The sequence below is a fragment of the Kogia breviceps genome, chromosome 15 (genome assembly GCF_026419965.1).
Source record: "Kogia breviceps isolate mKogBre1 chromosome 15, mKogBre1 haplotype 1, whole genome shotgun sequence".
Lineage (NCBI taxonomy): Eukaryota > Metazoa > Chordata > Mammalia > Artiodactyla > Physeteridae > Kogia > Kogia breviceps.
The window spans coordinates 23,359,140-23,375,393 of NC_081324.1; the positions used below are offsets into that span (position 1 = coordinate 23,359,140).

A 16,254-nucleotide genomic window follows, 5' to 3' on the forward strand; every position below is an offset into this window, starting at 1 on the left:
TGATGAGTCACATCAAGATTACTCAAAAAACGAGGAGCATTTCTCCCATTAGTATATGTGGGTAACATTTTTGAGGAGACCTAATACTTTCTCAAACTTTTAAACAACCTCTTTAGCCAGTGAAGTAATTGTCAATATGAAACAAGGATAAAAAGAAATGGGGAAAAGTAATCACAGGAAGAGACAGGAAAAGAATAAATTAACTTGAGCATCGTGTATAAGTAGAGAATAGAGGCTGAAGATCAAGGGAGGGTGTTCTCTCTCTCTCTTTTTTTTTTTTTGCGGTACGCGGGCCTCTCACTGTTGTGGCCTCTCCTGTTGCGGAGCACAGGCTCCGGACGCACAGACTCAGCGTCCATGGCTCACGGGCGCAGCCACTCGGAGGCATGTGGGATCTTCCCAGAGCGGGGCACGAACCCGTGTCCCGTGCATCGGCAGGCAGACTCTCAACCACTGCGCCACCAGGGAAGCCCGTGGGTGTTCTCTTAAAGGCAGTGGGGGAAATGCAGTGGTTTATTAAAGATTTGGATCACAGAGAAGCAGGCAGAGAGTCACCAACACGCATATTGTATAGTCAATATGCTGAAAAGACTGTTGACAGAAGCCATTGAGTTCTCTGACCTGCTACTGTTTTTATGGAGAGTTGAGAACTTACACAAAGCAAAGTGCAGATTTAGAAAGTCTTTTCTGTCTTTAAATATCTGAAACATATATTAGAGGGAGAGCTGTAACTGCTTATAAATTGGCACTGTTTACCAGAAGCGTTCAGGCCAAAGGTCAAAGAATATGACCCAAGTCAGACTTGGGTTTGAATTAAGGAAGTAGGAAAAAGACAATGGAAGTTGGTCAGATATTCTCTGGAGACGTGTACAGTCAGATTCTGAGTCTTCCTTAACAGTCAATTCCCATGTCCAGCAAGTCTTTCAAAAAATGGTTTTTTTGTTTTGTTTTTCTTGCTAGAGTTTTATGCTCTGTTTCTCCCTAGACAGTGCTCAGGGGAAAGGCTCGGACAATCCATGCCATCCTCCTGTACTTGAACCTTATGTAGGATAAATACAAGTTGCTTATTAAAGCACACCATTTACTCAGGTGGTGAGGACAGAATATGCTGACCTATAAGAATGTAAATTTAAGGGGATTGTTAAACACACCAAAGGATTCCCACCAGCAATGCATGAGGTATATACATACAAAGGAATATCAGTCTTGTATTTTTGTATGTTGAACCACCCTTGCATTCTGGGGATAACTCCAAATTGGTCATATATATGTTTAAGTCTAACTGGTTTATAGTGGTGTTCTTTGGCCTCTGCTGTTGATCTTCCATATGGTTGTTCTATCCATTATTGAAAATGGGGTATTGAAGTGTCCAACTATTATTATAGAACTGTTTCTCCCTTTAATTCTGTCCATTCTTGTTTCATGTATTTTGAGCTCTGTTGCTAGGTGCATGTATATTTGTAACTCTTATATATTCTGGATAGATTGAGCCTTTTATGGATATATAATGTCCTCCTTTGTCTTTTGTAAACTTTTTTTATTTAAAGTATATTTTGTATGACAATAATATAGCCATTTCAGCTCTTTTCTGATTATTTGGAATGTCTTTTTTCAAACTTTTACTTTCAATCTTTTTGTGTGTCTAAACTGAGTCTCTTGTGGATAGCGTATAGATGGATCATGTTTTTTCAATCCATTCTGCCAATCTCTGCCTTTTAATTGCCTTTAAATTTACATTTAAAGTATTACTGATAAAGGATTTACTTCTGCCATTTAGCAACTTGTTTCCTGGATGTCTTATATGTTTTGTGTTTTTCAATTCTTCCATCACTGCCTTTTTGTGTGTTTATTTCTTGTAGCGAGTATATCATTTTGATTCCCTACCTTCCTTTTCTGTATATTTTTTAGTTATTTTCTTAGTGGTTACTGTGGTGCTCACTATTAACATCTTCAACTTATGAAGAACTAGTTTAAGTAACACCAACTTAGTTTCAATAGTACACAAATACTCTGCTGCTATACATCTCCATCCCTCTACCTTTATATTGTTGTTGTCACAGATCACATCTGTTATACATGTGTACCCATTAACAGAGATTTATAATTATTTTCTGCATTTGTATAAATCATACAAGAAGAAAAGGTGCTACAAAGCAAAAGTATAAGGCTGGCTTTTACATTTACCTATGTTGTTAGCTTTACCAGTGTTCTTTATTTCTTCTTATGGCTTTGAGCTACTGTCTAATGTCCTTTCATTTCAGCCTAAGGACTTTCTTTAGTTACTGGTAACCAGCTCCTTCTGCCTTTGTTTATCTGGAAACGACTTAGTTGTCCCTCAGTATCTGTGGGGCATTGGTTCTAGAACCTCCATGGGTAGGTACCAAAACCTGTGGATGCTCAAGTCATTTATATAAAATGACATAGTATTTGCATGTAAACTATGCACATCCTCTGTACACTTTAAATCATCTCTAGATTACTTATAGTACCTGATACAATGTAAATGCTATGTAAATAGTTGCCAGCATATATCAAATCCAAGTTTTACTTTTTGGAACTTTCTGCAATTTTTTAAAAATTAATTAATTTATTTAGTTAGTTAGTTTTGGCTGCGTTGGGTCTTCGTTTCTGTGCGAGGGCTTTCTCCAGTTGTGGCGAGCAGGAGCCACTCTTCATCGCGCTGCGTGGGCCTCTCACTGTCACGGCCTCTCCCGTTGCAGAGCACAAGCTCCAGATGCACAGGCTCAGTAGTTGTGGCTCACGGGCCTAGTTGTTCCGCGGCATGTGGGATCTTCCCAGACCAGGGCTTGAACCTGTGTCCCCTGCATTGGCAGGCAGATTCTCAACTACTGCGCCACCAGGGAAGCCCTGCAACTTTTAAAAATATTTTTGACCCATGGTTGGTTGAATCTACAAATGCAGAACCCATGGATACAAAGGGCTGACTGTAATTCTTCAATCTTGAAAGATAGTTTTGCCAGATATAGAATTCTTGGTTGACAGAAAGAAGAAATTTCAGGACTTCAAATATATCACCTCACTGCCTTCTGGCTTCCATGGTTTCTGATAAGAAATCCACTTTTACTCTTACTGAGGATACCTTGTTATGTGATAAGTCACTTCTCTCTTGCTGCTCTCAGGATTCTTTCTTTGTCATTGGGGTTTGATAATTTGACTATAATGTGTCTCAGTGTGAATCTTTTTTGAGTTTCTTCTGCTTGGAGTTTGTTGAGCTTCTTGGAGATATATATGAGAGATAAATACATCTTTTATCAGATTTGGGAATCCAGTCACTATTTCTTCCAATAGTTTGCTGTCCCTTTCTTTCTGGGACTCTTATGATGTATATGTTGGTACACTTTATGGTGTCCCAAAGGTCCCTCAGGCTCTGTTCACTTTTATTTACCCTTTTTTCTTTCCACTCCTCAAACTGAAGAATTTCAACTGCTTTATCTTCAGTTTCACTGGTCATTTCTTCTGCCTGCTCAAGTCTGCTGTTAGACCCCTTTAGTGAACTAAATGAAAATATTCATTTTAGTTATTATACTTTTCCTATAACTGGCTCCAAATAAAGGGAAAAGGAGATGGGCTCTATCCCTTTAAATCTTCCAGTTGATGCTGCTGGAGGGAGCCACTGCACCCCAAGAGAGCCAAAATCAAGGCAGGCATCTGTGCCAGTCCTTCAGAGAATTGCCAGACCAACCAAAGTACACAACCCCAGATTTTTGAAAGACAGGATCTCACTGCCTACCCTGGCACCAGCCAGCTGCTCCAGGACTGTGGGTTACTATCCCTACAGCTGCAGTGGGGCTGGAGAATGGGGGATGGTAGCTGATGCACACTGATCTCTTAGCAAAGATCAGCAGGCTCTCCCTTCATCAGGCACTCTCCTGGTTGTTGTAAGTGTCCAATCAGGTTCCAGAGTTACAAGATAAGTTGATGCCAATTGCTTTTTTCTAGGTCAGTGGTTGCTTCAGTGTAGGGACTGACCCTTAGAGGTTCCTACTTTGTCATTTTGTGTGATGTCAGTCTCCCCATTCCTTTTTACAGATGAGGAAACTGAGGCAGAGAGAGGTTCAGGAACTCACCCAGGGTGGTGCCAGGATTACAGCTCAGGTTATCTGCCTCCAGAGCCCATGTCCTTAACCACTTCACCATACTGCCTCACCACATGATTTGCACCTGAACTATATTTTTCTATTCTCCCTTAGATGGAAAATTTTTAAAGAATGCTAGAATTGGGAGAGGAGTTAAAGTCGTATGATCTCCAACAAGCCTAAACTAGAGCTTCGCTCCCTGCTAAATACCTCAGGGAGAGGGAGACCACATTCTCCTGAAGTCCTACCCAGTTATCATAACAGAAATATTCCTGTGATTCATTTTTGTGAGTTCACCAAAACTGGCTATTTTTAGGCATAGGAAGTATTTTACGTCATCTTATTCTTCCCCACAGGCACAACTGCAAGAGCGGAATGACCCTCAGCACCTGCTGTTAGACTTCAAGCACATGTTTCCCGTTTTGTTCCCATTTAATCCATCTTCTCTGACCATGGACTCAATCCACATTCCAGCGTGTCTCAATCTGGAGTTCCTCAATGAAGTCTGAAAATGCACGTGCCAAAGCTTGGTTGCCAGTGAGAGCAAGAAGGAAGTATACAGTACAGGAAAGTGAATTTAAGTATCTGTTAAATCTATAAAGGTAGATCAGATCAGAGGTTGAGAACCTGTGCAGAGTGAACTATACAGAATAAGACACATCTGTTATTTTATTTTGTACCTACTCCTCAGAATAAAAACACTTGAAATATGGAAGATTTTTTTAAAGTATGATTTCTGTCTAAACAAATATACATCATAATCTACAGCCACCAAGCAGTCCCCATGGGCCATATAAAAGATGCCAGTCTATAAAATGGAAACTGCCTAGTTTTGATCTTTGCACACAGCTGTAGAATGCCCAAAGTAAAATGATATTAAACGTATGTAAGTCACATAAACTGCCTTCAGAGGACTTTTAACAAATAATGGTACTAATAATCATGACACTGTCATATAGTGAGTGACATTTCCCCCTGTCAACAAACCGTAGGGTGGATGGGTTTATGGGGAGATGTTTTGAGGACAAATATACAGACCTGGGCCTTCTGAGAAGTTTCCCAAAGATTTTTTCCGGACGCGCAGGCTCAGCAGCCATGGCTCATGGGCCCAGCCGCTCCGCGGCATGTGGGCTCTTCCCGGACCGGGGCACGAACCCATGTCCCCTGCATCAGCAGGCGGGCTCTCAACCACTGCGCCACCAGGGAAGCCCCCCAAAGGTATTTTTTAATGCCTGGTGATGCAGAGACAATGGTATAATTGACCTCCAGACTAAACAGTTTATTGGTTTCTGAAATAAAATTAGAAGACTCAGTCCCTAACATACTCAAACCCACTTGTGTAGTCATGAATTTACAGAAGAATTACGCTAAAAATGCTGCAGTCCCAAACGTAAAATGCGAGCAAATAGAAAGATATTCTTTACGTTTCCAATGCTAATCCATGCACTTCCTGAGTCAACAAAACTTTCAGAAAAATCTTTGTAAGCTAAATGTTAGAAAAGAATAACAAGTCTTATTTACAGATTAAAAACCAAACAAGTCAGTATAAAAGCCTTTAATCCCTTATTGCCATTATACCTCCAAAAAGAACATTACATAATGCGCTAGTAATTCCAGATAACTACAAGAGTAAGGAAAACAAACTTCATCTTGAGGATCAGACTATTTGAAAAGCCTTTTTAAAAAATCAGTTCAGGTATTATTAAATTATTATCCAGAACTTTTGGGTGTTTGTGTGTGTCTGTGTTCTTTTTAAAGGGAGAGAAGATTATGTCAACTTTCCCTTTTCAGGTTATTTTCAACAATTTTCAAATTTACCACAAAAAACTGTAAATATCTCTGCTTTGAAATAAGGATTTAAAGAATATTCAATGAAAGTATTACACTGAATTTTACAATGAATTGTAAAGAATAAAGAATATTCAATGGGTTTATGGGGAGATTTAAAGAATATTCAATGATAATATTACAATGAATTTTATGTTTGCTACTTTTATAATTTGTCTCCTAAAGCAAGCATTCAATTAGAAAGTCCTACATGTTGTTTACAGTCTTTTACTATTTTTTTATATTTCTGGTAGATAACAGTATGCTGCTCCCTGACAGGAACAGATGGCGTTTGCAAATCATAGAAGAGCCTCTATGTTGCAACAAGAAGAAAAAAATTTCTCCAGAGAGTACAAGTAGAGCCCCCATACCCCGCCCACCACCTTCTCTTACTCAGCCTCTCAGCTTAAAAGGCTCTGGGAAACACAACACACTCCGAGCCCTAAACAATCCTGGGCACGGAGCTCTCCTCGCCCGCTGGGCAGGACGAGGCACAGCCCCCGGGGGGGGGGAAGACCGCTGCCCAGCACGTCCCAACGCGCGAGTCGCGGGCATGATCCCCTCGACCTCCACCGTTGCACGTCCCGGCTTCTCTTACGTGTCCACGCAGAGCTGTGCCTTTCCCTTCTTTCCCAGCTAGAGTTACATGATATGACATCCCTGACCACACCCTTCAACAGCCCACATGCCGACTAGCTTTGGAAGGCCAGTCTAAACCGGTTGAGTCCGTGGCTGCCTCCTTTAAAAGTTGTTTATTACGTGTAACTTGCTTTTTACTGCACTTTAGTTTAAAACTTGGCTTCATGTAAGGCCTGTTCTTAATCTTCGAGAACCAAACACGCCTTGTTAGAGCGCTAAGGAGTGTAAAAAGCAGTGATTCCGTCACTGTAACGGCTTTCTGTCCCTACGCGCTGTCTTACACCCTCATCCTCTCCATCCCTCTGCTGTCACTGTAAAGCTTGGCAAGTAGAATAAATGGGGCGGCGGAACCTTGTGAACAGTCCTCTACTTAGCCTAAGAAATGCAGGTTTAGTTCTCCTCTTCCAAAGGTAAAGGTATTTCACTGCAGCTGTACTTAATCTATATAAACTTAAAACACAAGTACTCTTTTATAGACACCGGGAATAAAGGAATACAGTAATCAGTTACTTAATGTTTAGATCTGCCCTATTTAACGTAACACTTGGAGACTGGAAGAAGCATCTTTAATATGTTAGCATTTTTCTTCTTTGCATTTTTTTTAAAGTCCAGTTCATTTTCCAACTTCATGAAATCAACGACTTTTAATTTAAATAAAATAATTCAATGTAAAGTTTTGAATTCTAAACCAGATATCTGTCTTTATATTTTAATATTTAAAATTTAGTTGACACTTTTCTCACTATGTGCCTTTAGCAGTTACTAAGGTAACTGACATCAATTCTCTGAAATAAGTGTTTCTGTGGGAAGAATTTTCATGTTCAACATAACGTCCTGGTGGAGTTTTGATCTGTCTTTTGAAACATGAGAAGCATTTTAAAGATAATACTTGAGAATCAAATACTTAAACAATTTGTATTTTAAGTATTATATGGGACCTATCTGTTTACCTAGAGGAATGTGTGTTCGTTGCTGAGGCTGACAAACATATCACCTACATGCATATCACCTACATTCTCCCTGTGCCATCACAGCTGCAGTTAGACTTACGGTACCCAGCAAGCAGATCAGACCCAAAGGAAAATAGGCTTTTCCCCCCTTTTTTATGAAGCACGTCAATAGGAGTTTCTTCCCTTTCCTGTACTAAATTTTAAAGCTTTTGTAAAAACAAAACAAAACAGACAAAACGAGGAACTTGGAAAACTTAGAAAAAATCAACACTGCTACCATCAATTCATCAAATATTTACCTAGAGCTTCACTTAATGCATTAAGATTATAGTAACAAATACATTAGAATCCATTTCTTCTACATACAGTAAATTTAATTGTTTTCATTCATTCTAAGGCACCAAGGGCATCCTAAGTTGAAGCACTTGTATAATGCCAAATGACTAAACAGTTACTGAAATATGACAGCATGGGGCAGGACACGGTAGATTTTCCTCATAGTATATCTCTCTGCAGTTTCTCAAATTATTTGCTGCATGACCCAAATAGCCATAATTCACTTTTTGTACACATCGGTACCATAGAGAATTGGGGAGTATAGAAAATTAGAGGTTGATGCCAATGCCATAGGACTTTTTTCTTATTATAAAGGTCATTAGATACTAAAGATTGTTTTTCCTAAAAAAATTTCTAATTTTAATACAGGGGGTCAATCAAAAATGAATTTAAACTACTTTCTAAAGTGATACAGTATCAGAATAATCCAGATTTGAATATAACATTTTGCTCCCAACTGATGTTTGGATGAAGGACTGCTTCACTGAAGGGGATCACATCATATTGAGGGTTGAATCTAACAATGGAGAAGAAATACTACTAATAAAAATATTTTTCCACTTTGAGCAAATCTGTAAACTACACCTTTGTTTATAAAAATTGCTTGTTTTAGTTACTGTAATATTCAGCTGTGAATAAACATTTGTGGAAATAAATACTTTTGAAAAAAGTGGTGTGACAAATTTAAATGAAATTTAAAACTCTGTAACTACACATTGGCTGAAAAGTTAATTTTTAATGCTTAAGAAACTATTCAGGGGCCTATATTCAAAGATGCTTCATGATCACTTAAACCAGGGTTTGGCAAACTACAGCCTGCAAGTTGGGGGTAGAGAGAAACTTTCCCTATAAAATAAGACTTACTGAGCTGCACAATTTAAACAAGGCAGTTTTGGTGTAGTGGATCAATGGAATAGGACAGAGAGCCCAGAGATAGACTCATATGTATAACTTTGTAAATGGTAGGGGTAGCATTACAAATCAGTGGGGAAAATATTTACAAGATCTGTATGGAGGATCTTATATATAAGTGAAAAACATTAACAATAACATTTAAAAATTGGAGAAATATATTTCACAGATAAGAAGACTCCATACCACAAAAATGTCCATTGTCCCCAAGTTGGTCTATAGATTAAAATCCATCTCACTACAGGATTTTTTTTTTGGTGAAAATTGACAAGCTAATTCAAAAATTTATATGGAAGAGCAGAGGCCCAAGGATAAGGAAGAGGCTCGTCAAGACAGAGGGAAAGCTTTCCCTAATATGTACCAAGACTTACTATAAAACTTTAGTAATTCGGATGAGGGAAACTGGCACAGAGATAGAAAATTTGACCATTGGAGCAGAACAGAGAGCCTAGAAACTGAACATTTGTATGGAAACGTTGGTAGACTGTTTATTACCTAGAGGAGCACACACAAAAATCACCTGGAAATCTTTTAAAAATTCACATAACCAGCCTCACCCAAATGTACAGGATAAGACATCTCCAGGGAAGGTGCCCTTAAACACCCATCATTAGGGAACCCTACTGAAATATTTCATGATACAGAAATGTGTTCACAACATACTGATCAGCTGAAAAGTTACCTCTGGAACCCAACTTCCAATTAAGGATGGACAAACTTCTTTTCTGGGTGGCTGGTGGAAGAATAACCTCTCTTCAGGAAAGCCTCCACCTCATTCCCAGCGAGATTAGGGCCTATCTTCAGGACCTCAACAGGAAAACTGTGTGCCAGGAGCCAAATTTCAGACAACATACACTTATCTAGTAACAGCTGAGAAAGAACAAAGCAGCCGACATCTGGGTCCTGGTCTGACACTCAGAGGTAGGTCTGGGTGGTGGCAGAAGCTGGCCTGGTGCTCCCAGCTAGGCCCCGGTGATCTCCTTCTGCACACAGTCTTACAAAACCACATCAGACAAGCTCACTCTGACTAATGAAGGGAGACAACACAAGACTACTTCACAGTTTTGTCTAAACACAAACACAAGATCTCTGTGCAAAACCACATGATACCAAACACCCCTCTCCTGGCTAATGGGTGACTGCAGCTTCTTCACCAGTTGCAGCTTTAGCTCCAATCTTCCCTCCTTCTAGATAGGATCATGCTGAAATAGCTAATCAAAGACTTGACCCTACTTCTGAACAGCACCCAATCCAGAGTGAACCTCTGCATCTCTGGACTCCGCAAATCACCTAACCAAAGGCCAACGTCCAACACCCTCTCACCGAGCTGCCCCTCGCTTCCCTAAGGTGTGCCCTTGATGTGCAGACTTCCTGTTGCAACAGCGTTAAACCCAACCTGTTCACAGACAGGTGTGTGCCAGGCGGCGTTTGGCTGAAAGGCATCAACACAGTGTTGTCCCCTTCCACCAATATTAGCATTTTGCAGGGTAAACTTAGAACCAAGGAGGTACTGTTACTGAACCAAACTTGGGTCCACTCGCCTGCACACAGTAAAGCCAATCTACCAACACGGGGCCGTGGGGAAGGAAAGTGCAGTGTACTGCAGGGCTAAGCAAGGAGTATGGGTGGCTAATGCTCAAAAAACCTGAACTCCAGATGGATTTCAGCAAAAGGCTTTGAAAGACAGGGTGAGGCAGAGGGTCTCAGGGTACCTGATCCGCTCCTAGACATTGTTCTGACTGGTTGGGGGTGAGGTAATCAGGAGTCAACATCACCAACCTTCTGGTTCCAGCTGGTCTGGGGTCTATGTGCTTGTGGGCAGCACGCAGTTAACTTCTCCCACCTGGTGGCGGTTTCTGTATCTGCAAAACAGATCAAAGGACTTGGCTCAGAACATTATCTATAGCCCTTGAGGAGGAACTAAAGGTCCTTGACTTTGTTTAATGGTTAAACTGTTATTATGTTTGTCTTGACTGTTTTCCTTTGTTTCTGCATTTTCTCATTCTCTGATTAAGTTTGCTCTTTGGAACTCAGGGAAGGCCTAGGCAGTTAAAGTTTTTCTACCAACAAGAGGCAGGTGGAGGACGTGGGGGTGGGGGTGGGGGTCTGTCCAGGGAAGGACCAATAGGGACCTGCATGGTTACACCTCAGGTTACACAGGTTATGGCAGGTACCTTGGAGATACTGCCAGTTTGGTTGCAGACCACTGCAATAAAGGGAATGTCACAATAAAGTGAGTAACATGAATTTGTTGGTTTCCCAGTGCATATAAAAGTTATGTTTCCACAATACTGAAGTGTGCAATAGCCTTATGTCTATAAAACAATGTACATATCTTAATCTAAAAATACTTTATTGCTTAAAAATGCTAACCATCATCTGAACCTTCAGCGAGTCTTAATCTTTTTGCTGGTAGAGGGTCTTGGCTCAATGTTGATGGCTACTGACTGATCAGCATGGTAGTTGCTGAAGGTTGGGTGGCTGCAGCAATTCTGGTTGACATCTATACACTAATATGTTTAAAATAGAGAACTAATAAGAACGTGCTGTATAAAAATAAATAAAGAAATAAAATTAAAGAAAAAAAAAGACAACAATGAAGTTGCCACATCTATTGACTCTTCCTTTCACGAACGATTTCTCGTAGCGTGCAATGATGTTTGATACCATTTTACCCACAGTAGAACATCTTTCAAAATTAGAGTTAATCTTCTCAAATCACTATTATGGCAGCTATAGCCTTACAAAATGTATATCTTAAACAATAAGACTTGAAAGTCAAACTGACTCCTTGATCCATGGGCTGCACAATGGATGTTGTGTTAGCAGGCATGAAAACAACATAAATCTCATTGTACCTCTCCATCAGAGCTCTTGGGTGACCAGATGCTTTGTCAATGAGCAGTCATATTTTGAAAGCGATCTTTTCTTCTGAGCAGGAGATCTCAGCAATGGGCTTAAAATATTCAGAAAACCATGTGGAACAGATGTGCTGTAATCCAGGCTTGTTGTTCCATCTATAGAGCACAGGCAAAGTAGATTTAGCATAATTCTTAAGGATCCTAAGATTTTCAGAAAGATAAGTGAGGACTGGCTTCAACTTCAAGTCACCGGCTCCATTAGTCCCTAACAAGAGAGTCAGCCTGTCCTTCGAAGCTTCGAAGTCAGGCATTGACTTCTCCTCTCTGGCTGTGAAAGTCCTAGATGGCATCCTCTTCCAATAGACAGCTGTTTTGTCTGCATTGAAAATTTGTTGTTTAGTCTAACCACCCTCATTAATTATCTTAGCTAGATTCTGGATAACTTGCTGCAGCTACTACATTAGCACTTGCTGCTTCACCTTGCACTTTGATGTTATAGAGACAGCTGCTTTCCTTAAACCTCATGGACCAACCTCTGCTAGCTTCAAACTTTTCTTCTGCTGCTTCCTCACCTCTCTCAGCCTTCACAGAACTGAAGAGAGTTAGGGCCTTGCTCTGGACCAGGTATTAGCTTAAGGGAATGTTGTGACGGGCTTGATCTTCTATCCAGACCATGAAAACTTCTGTATCAGCGATAGGCTGTTTTGCTTTCTTATCATTGTGTGTTCACTGGAGTACCACTTTCAATTTCCTTCAAGAACTTTTCCTTTTCATTCACAACTTGGCTAAATGTTTGCAAAAGGCCTAGCTTTCAGCCTATCTTGGCTTTCCACATGCTTTCCTCACTAAGTTTTATCATTTCTAGCTTTTGATATAATGTGAGAGATGTGTGACTCTTCCTTTCACTTGAGCACTTAAGAGGCCACTTCAGGGTTACGAGTTGGCCTAATTTCAATACTGTTGTGTCTCAGGGAATAGAGAGACCTGAGGAGAGGGAGAGAGATAGGGGAACAGCCAGCCAGTGGAGCAGTCAGAACACACACAACATAATCAATTAAGTTTGCCATCTTATATGGGCACGGTTTGTGGCACCCAAAACAATTACAGTAGTACCAGCAAAGATCACTGATCACAGATCACCATAACAAATATAATAATCATGAAAAAATTTGAAATATTGTAAGAATTGCCAAAGTGTGATGCAAAGACACAAAGTGAGCAAATGCTGTTGGAAAAATGGCACCAGTAGACTTGCTCCAAGCAGGGTTGCCACATACTCAATGAAAACCAAACCAAACCAAAACAAAAAAAATGCAATAAAGTGAAGCAGAATAAAATGAGGTATGCCTGTATTACTAAATGAAATTCTAGGGCTTGGTAAGGATATACACACTGCAAATAACCTTCAAATAGGTAGAGGAACAAAGACAAATACACTTGACCCTTGAATGGGGGGTAGGAGAGCCCACCCTCCATACAGTCAAAAGTCTGTATATAATTTATAGACAGCCCTCCATACGCTCAGTTCCTCCATATGGGAGGTTCCAACCAACCTCTACTCATGTAGTACAGTAGTGTTTACTATTGAAAACAATCTGCATATAAATGAGCCTGTGCAGCTCAAACTCATGCTGTTCAAGGGTCAACTGTATATATCCTTCACTTAGGTTTGTGACAATATCTTAAGCTATTTGGAACACACCTAGACCTGGGGTAAACTTAAAATAAGTTCAGCTAATCAGTGTCTGTATTATTTTCTATCTACATTTCATTTCTGATGTTCTTGTTTGGCAACTTGAACTTTCTGTAGAGTAGGTATTTGTTATAAGGACAAAACCACATCCAAGGTAATAACTTCTTCTTAATTAACAAAATTTGAAGTTATCACCAAAGCAGTTAAATTAACAATGAGCACATACATAACTTGCCCAACTACTCAAAATTAGCAAACTCACCTGCCTCATTTATTCAAAGCCAAGGCCCTCTGTATCCCTGGGTTCTGTGTCCATGGATGCAATCAACTGCAAATCAAAAATATTTGAAAAAAATTTTTTTCCAGAAAGTTCCAAAAGCAAAACTTGAATTTTCCATGCACCAGCAACTATTTACATAGAATTTACATTGTATAAGTTACTATAACTAATCCAGAGATTGCTTAAAGGAGAATGTGTGTAGGTTATATCCAAGTACCATGCCATTTTAGATAAGGGACTTGACTTTGGTATCCTCCTGTAACCATTCCCTAAGATACAGAGCAAAAACTCTACTCATTTGTTAACATTGTCCTAGCCTCTACCAACTCCATCAATTTTCCCAGTTTCTGTTACTGAAACTTCTAAAGCCATTGCTGCATAAGCTACCATTAATTTTGAGTATTATAGGAAGTTTAAGCACAGGAAAAGTATCCACAAAATGTAGAAGATAGGGCTGAAGCTGGTTATTTCTGAAATCCTAATGAAATCTTAACATTAGAATTTACAGATTTACAATAGATTCATTGATTTCCAGTCTTAATGCTGATCTATTCCTCTTTCTTTTTTCAAAAAACTAATTACAGAAAGAAACGATAACAGGGCATTTCTAAAAATACTGAGAACTAAATGTCTTAGAACATTTACATCTCATGAGGGTCCATGTCTAGATTTTAAGAATTATAAAATAACCAATTTTGATATATTTAGTGTTATACAATATATACTTGGTTATATATGGTTAAACATGAAAAGAACTAATTTATTTCCTGTAATTTTGTATCTTTATTGAAAGATACTTTTCCTCCCAATTTTTATTTTGAAAAGTTAAATAACTACTGAAGAGTTGCCAAAATAGAGCAATGAACCATATACTCTACCTTTAGGTTCCCTAATTGATAATACTTTGCCATATCTGCTATCTCTCTTTCTCTGCCAGTGTATTTGTATGCATTTTTTGAGTCATTTGGTAATTAGTTGCAGCATCATGACTCTTCACCTCTAAATATTTCAGTGTGTACCTCCTAAGAACAAAGGACAATCTCTGCCATATCTACAATATAATTAACATAATCAGGAAAAGAAATGTCAATGCTACCGTCTCATGCAATTTATAGAAAGTTCCCCCAACTGTCCCAATTCTGTTCTTTAGAGTTGTTGTTTTTAAATCCAGTTTCCAGTTAAAGATCTCATGTTACATTCAAATGTCACATATCTCCTCTAATCTAATACTATTCCTGGCCTTTTTTTGTTTTTCACAACATTGACATTTTTTTAAGAGTTCAGGTCAGTTATTTTGCAGAATGTCCCTCAATCTGGATTTGTCTGATTGTTTCCTTATGATTAGATTCAAGTCAGACTTTTTTTGGAGAAATCCTACATAAGTGAGGTTGTGTCCTCAGTGTATCCAGAGGGTGCATGATGTCAGTTTGTCCCATTACTGGTAATGTTAAGCTTGGTCACTTGGTCAAGGTAATACAAGATGTCTCTAGTGTATGGATAACTTTTCCTCTTCATGATACTTTGAGATTATGTAAATATCTTTACATAGATTTACATGTTTTTTATATATGTAAAACTTTTACCCAATGGTTTTCAAAATCCATCCATTTTCATGACAGTTTTAATTACAAAAAACTTAGGAAATTTGGAAAGACTTGCTGCTGGTGATCTGTAAGGTATTGAGTGGGAAACTGATAGCAATGGTATCTTAATTTTTCTTAATATATAGGGGCAAATTGAATAGAACCTGATTTTTTCTCTTATTGAAGAACGCTAATACCCTTATCAATAGTTCTACAGACCAGATGCAATTACTCTGCATTTGGACTATTAGAAAGTTTTAATGGAAAAATCCATAACTTTTAAAGATCTGTTTATTTCCTCCACCACTGTATCTCACACGCATAATTCACTGCATGTTTTCTGATTTTTATTTTCTTTATTACAAAACACACATTTAACTGGCTTAAGTATATTGAGTGTCAGCTTGAGATAAAATGTCTTGGTTTTGGCTCACCTAATGAATTCCATTTTGGTTTCAATTTTATTATGTTACTAGCTTTCAAACATAAATCAAGTTCTAATGCTCTAATGGTACCAGCTCTGTACCATCCTTGGAAGAATTAAGAAAGTAATCATTCAAATCATTTTCTGTAGGAGCCATGGTTGAGAAAGGCTGAGAATCTAGTAGTGACACATTGCCTCACTTCTCCACCTACCTGAAACCACACTTAACCTCATACCCCTAGATCCTTCCCCTGCCAAAAAAAGCAAATAAATCTTCTAATCCAAGCCACCATATGCAAGTATGGTGCAAGGTTTTACCAAGGTTTCAACTACTATTTCTTCCACCGAGGAAGATTAACTTAACATTCACCTCCTTTCTTGTTTTCTATAACATATACCTTAGTTAATGATACCTGTCTCTTTTTCTACCTCTGCTTCTATGTTCCACATGCCATAAGCCCTGGACAAACAACATGGGCCTTGGGCTTCTGAGAATCAAGAGTTCAAACCTATAATTCAGCAAATCTAGATTTGAGGCCTTGGCAAATTCTTTGGTTTCTCTGGGTCTAAGCTTCCTCATTTATAAAATGAGAAAGGAAAAATTCTTATCTATTTCATGGGGCTGCAGAATGTTCCTTAATTTGGGTTTGTC

At 39.0% G+C, this 16,254-nt stretch overlaps 1 protein-coding gene and 1 long non-coding RNA gene across 10 annotated transcripts in view; one reads left to right on the forward strand and one right to left on the reverse strand.

Moving 5' to 3' along the window:
* Nucleotides 1-4,812, forward strand: part of MYO5B (myosin VB) — a 353,322-nt gene extending 348,510 nt beyond the window's left edge. For both annotated transcript variants that reach the window (XM_059039745.2, XM_059039744.2), the window contains one exon: nt 4,454-4,812. In XM_059039745.2, the coding sequence (XP_058895728.1) occupies nt 4,454-4,606 (153 nt within the window). In that variant the 3' untranslated portion in view covers nt 4,607-4,812. The remainder of the gene's footprint in view (nt 1-4,453) is intronic.
* The window catches only part of LOC131742259 (uncharacterized), a 124,459-nt gene that overhangs the window by 45,413 nt on the left and 62,792 nt on the right, over nt 1-16,254 (reverse strand). For 4 of the 8 annotated variants that reach the window (XR_010836903.1, XR_010836904.1, XR_010836905.1 and 1 more), the window contains exons 3-5: nt 13,578-13,643; nt 11,620-11,778; nt 10,474-10,623 (exon numbers count right to left, since the gene is read on the reverse strand). This is a non-coding gene — a long non-coding RNA (uncharacterized lncRNA). Of the gene's footprint in view, nt 1-5,233; nt 5,330-10,473; nt 10,624-11,619; nt 11,779-13,577; nt 13,644-16,254 lie in introns of those variants that run through there. The other 4 variants (XR_010836906.1, XR_010836908.1, XR_010836902.1 and 1 more) reach the window with 2 other exon arrangements.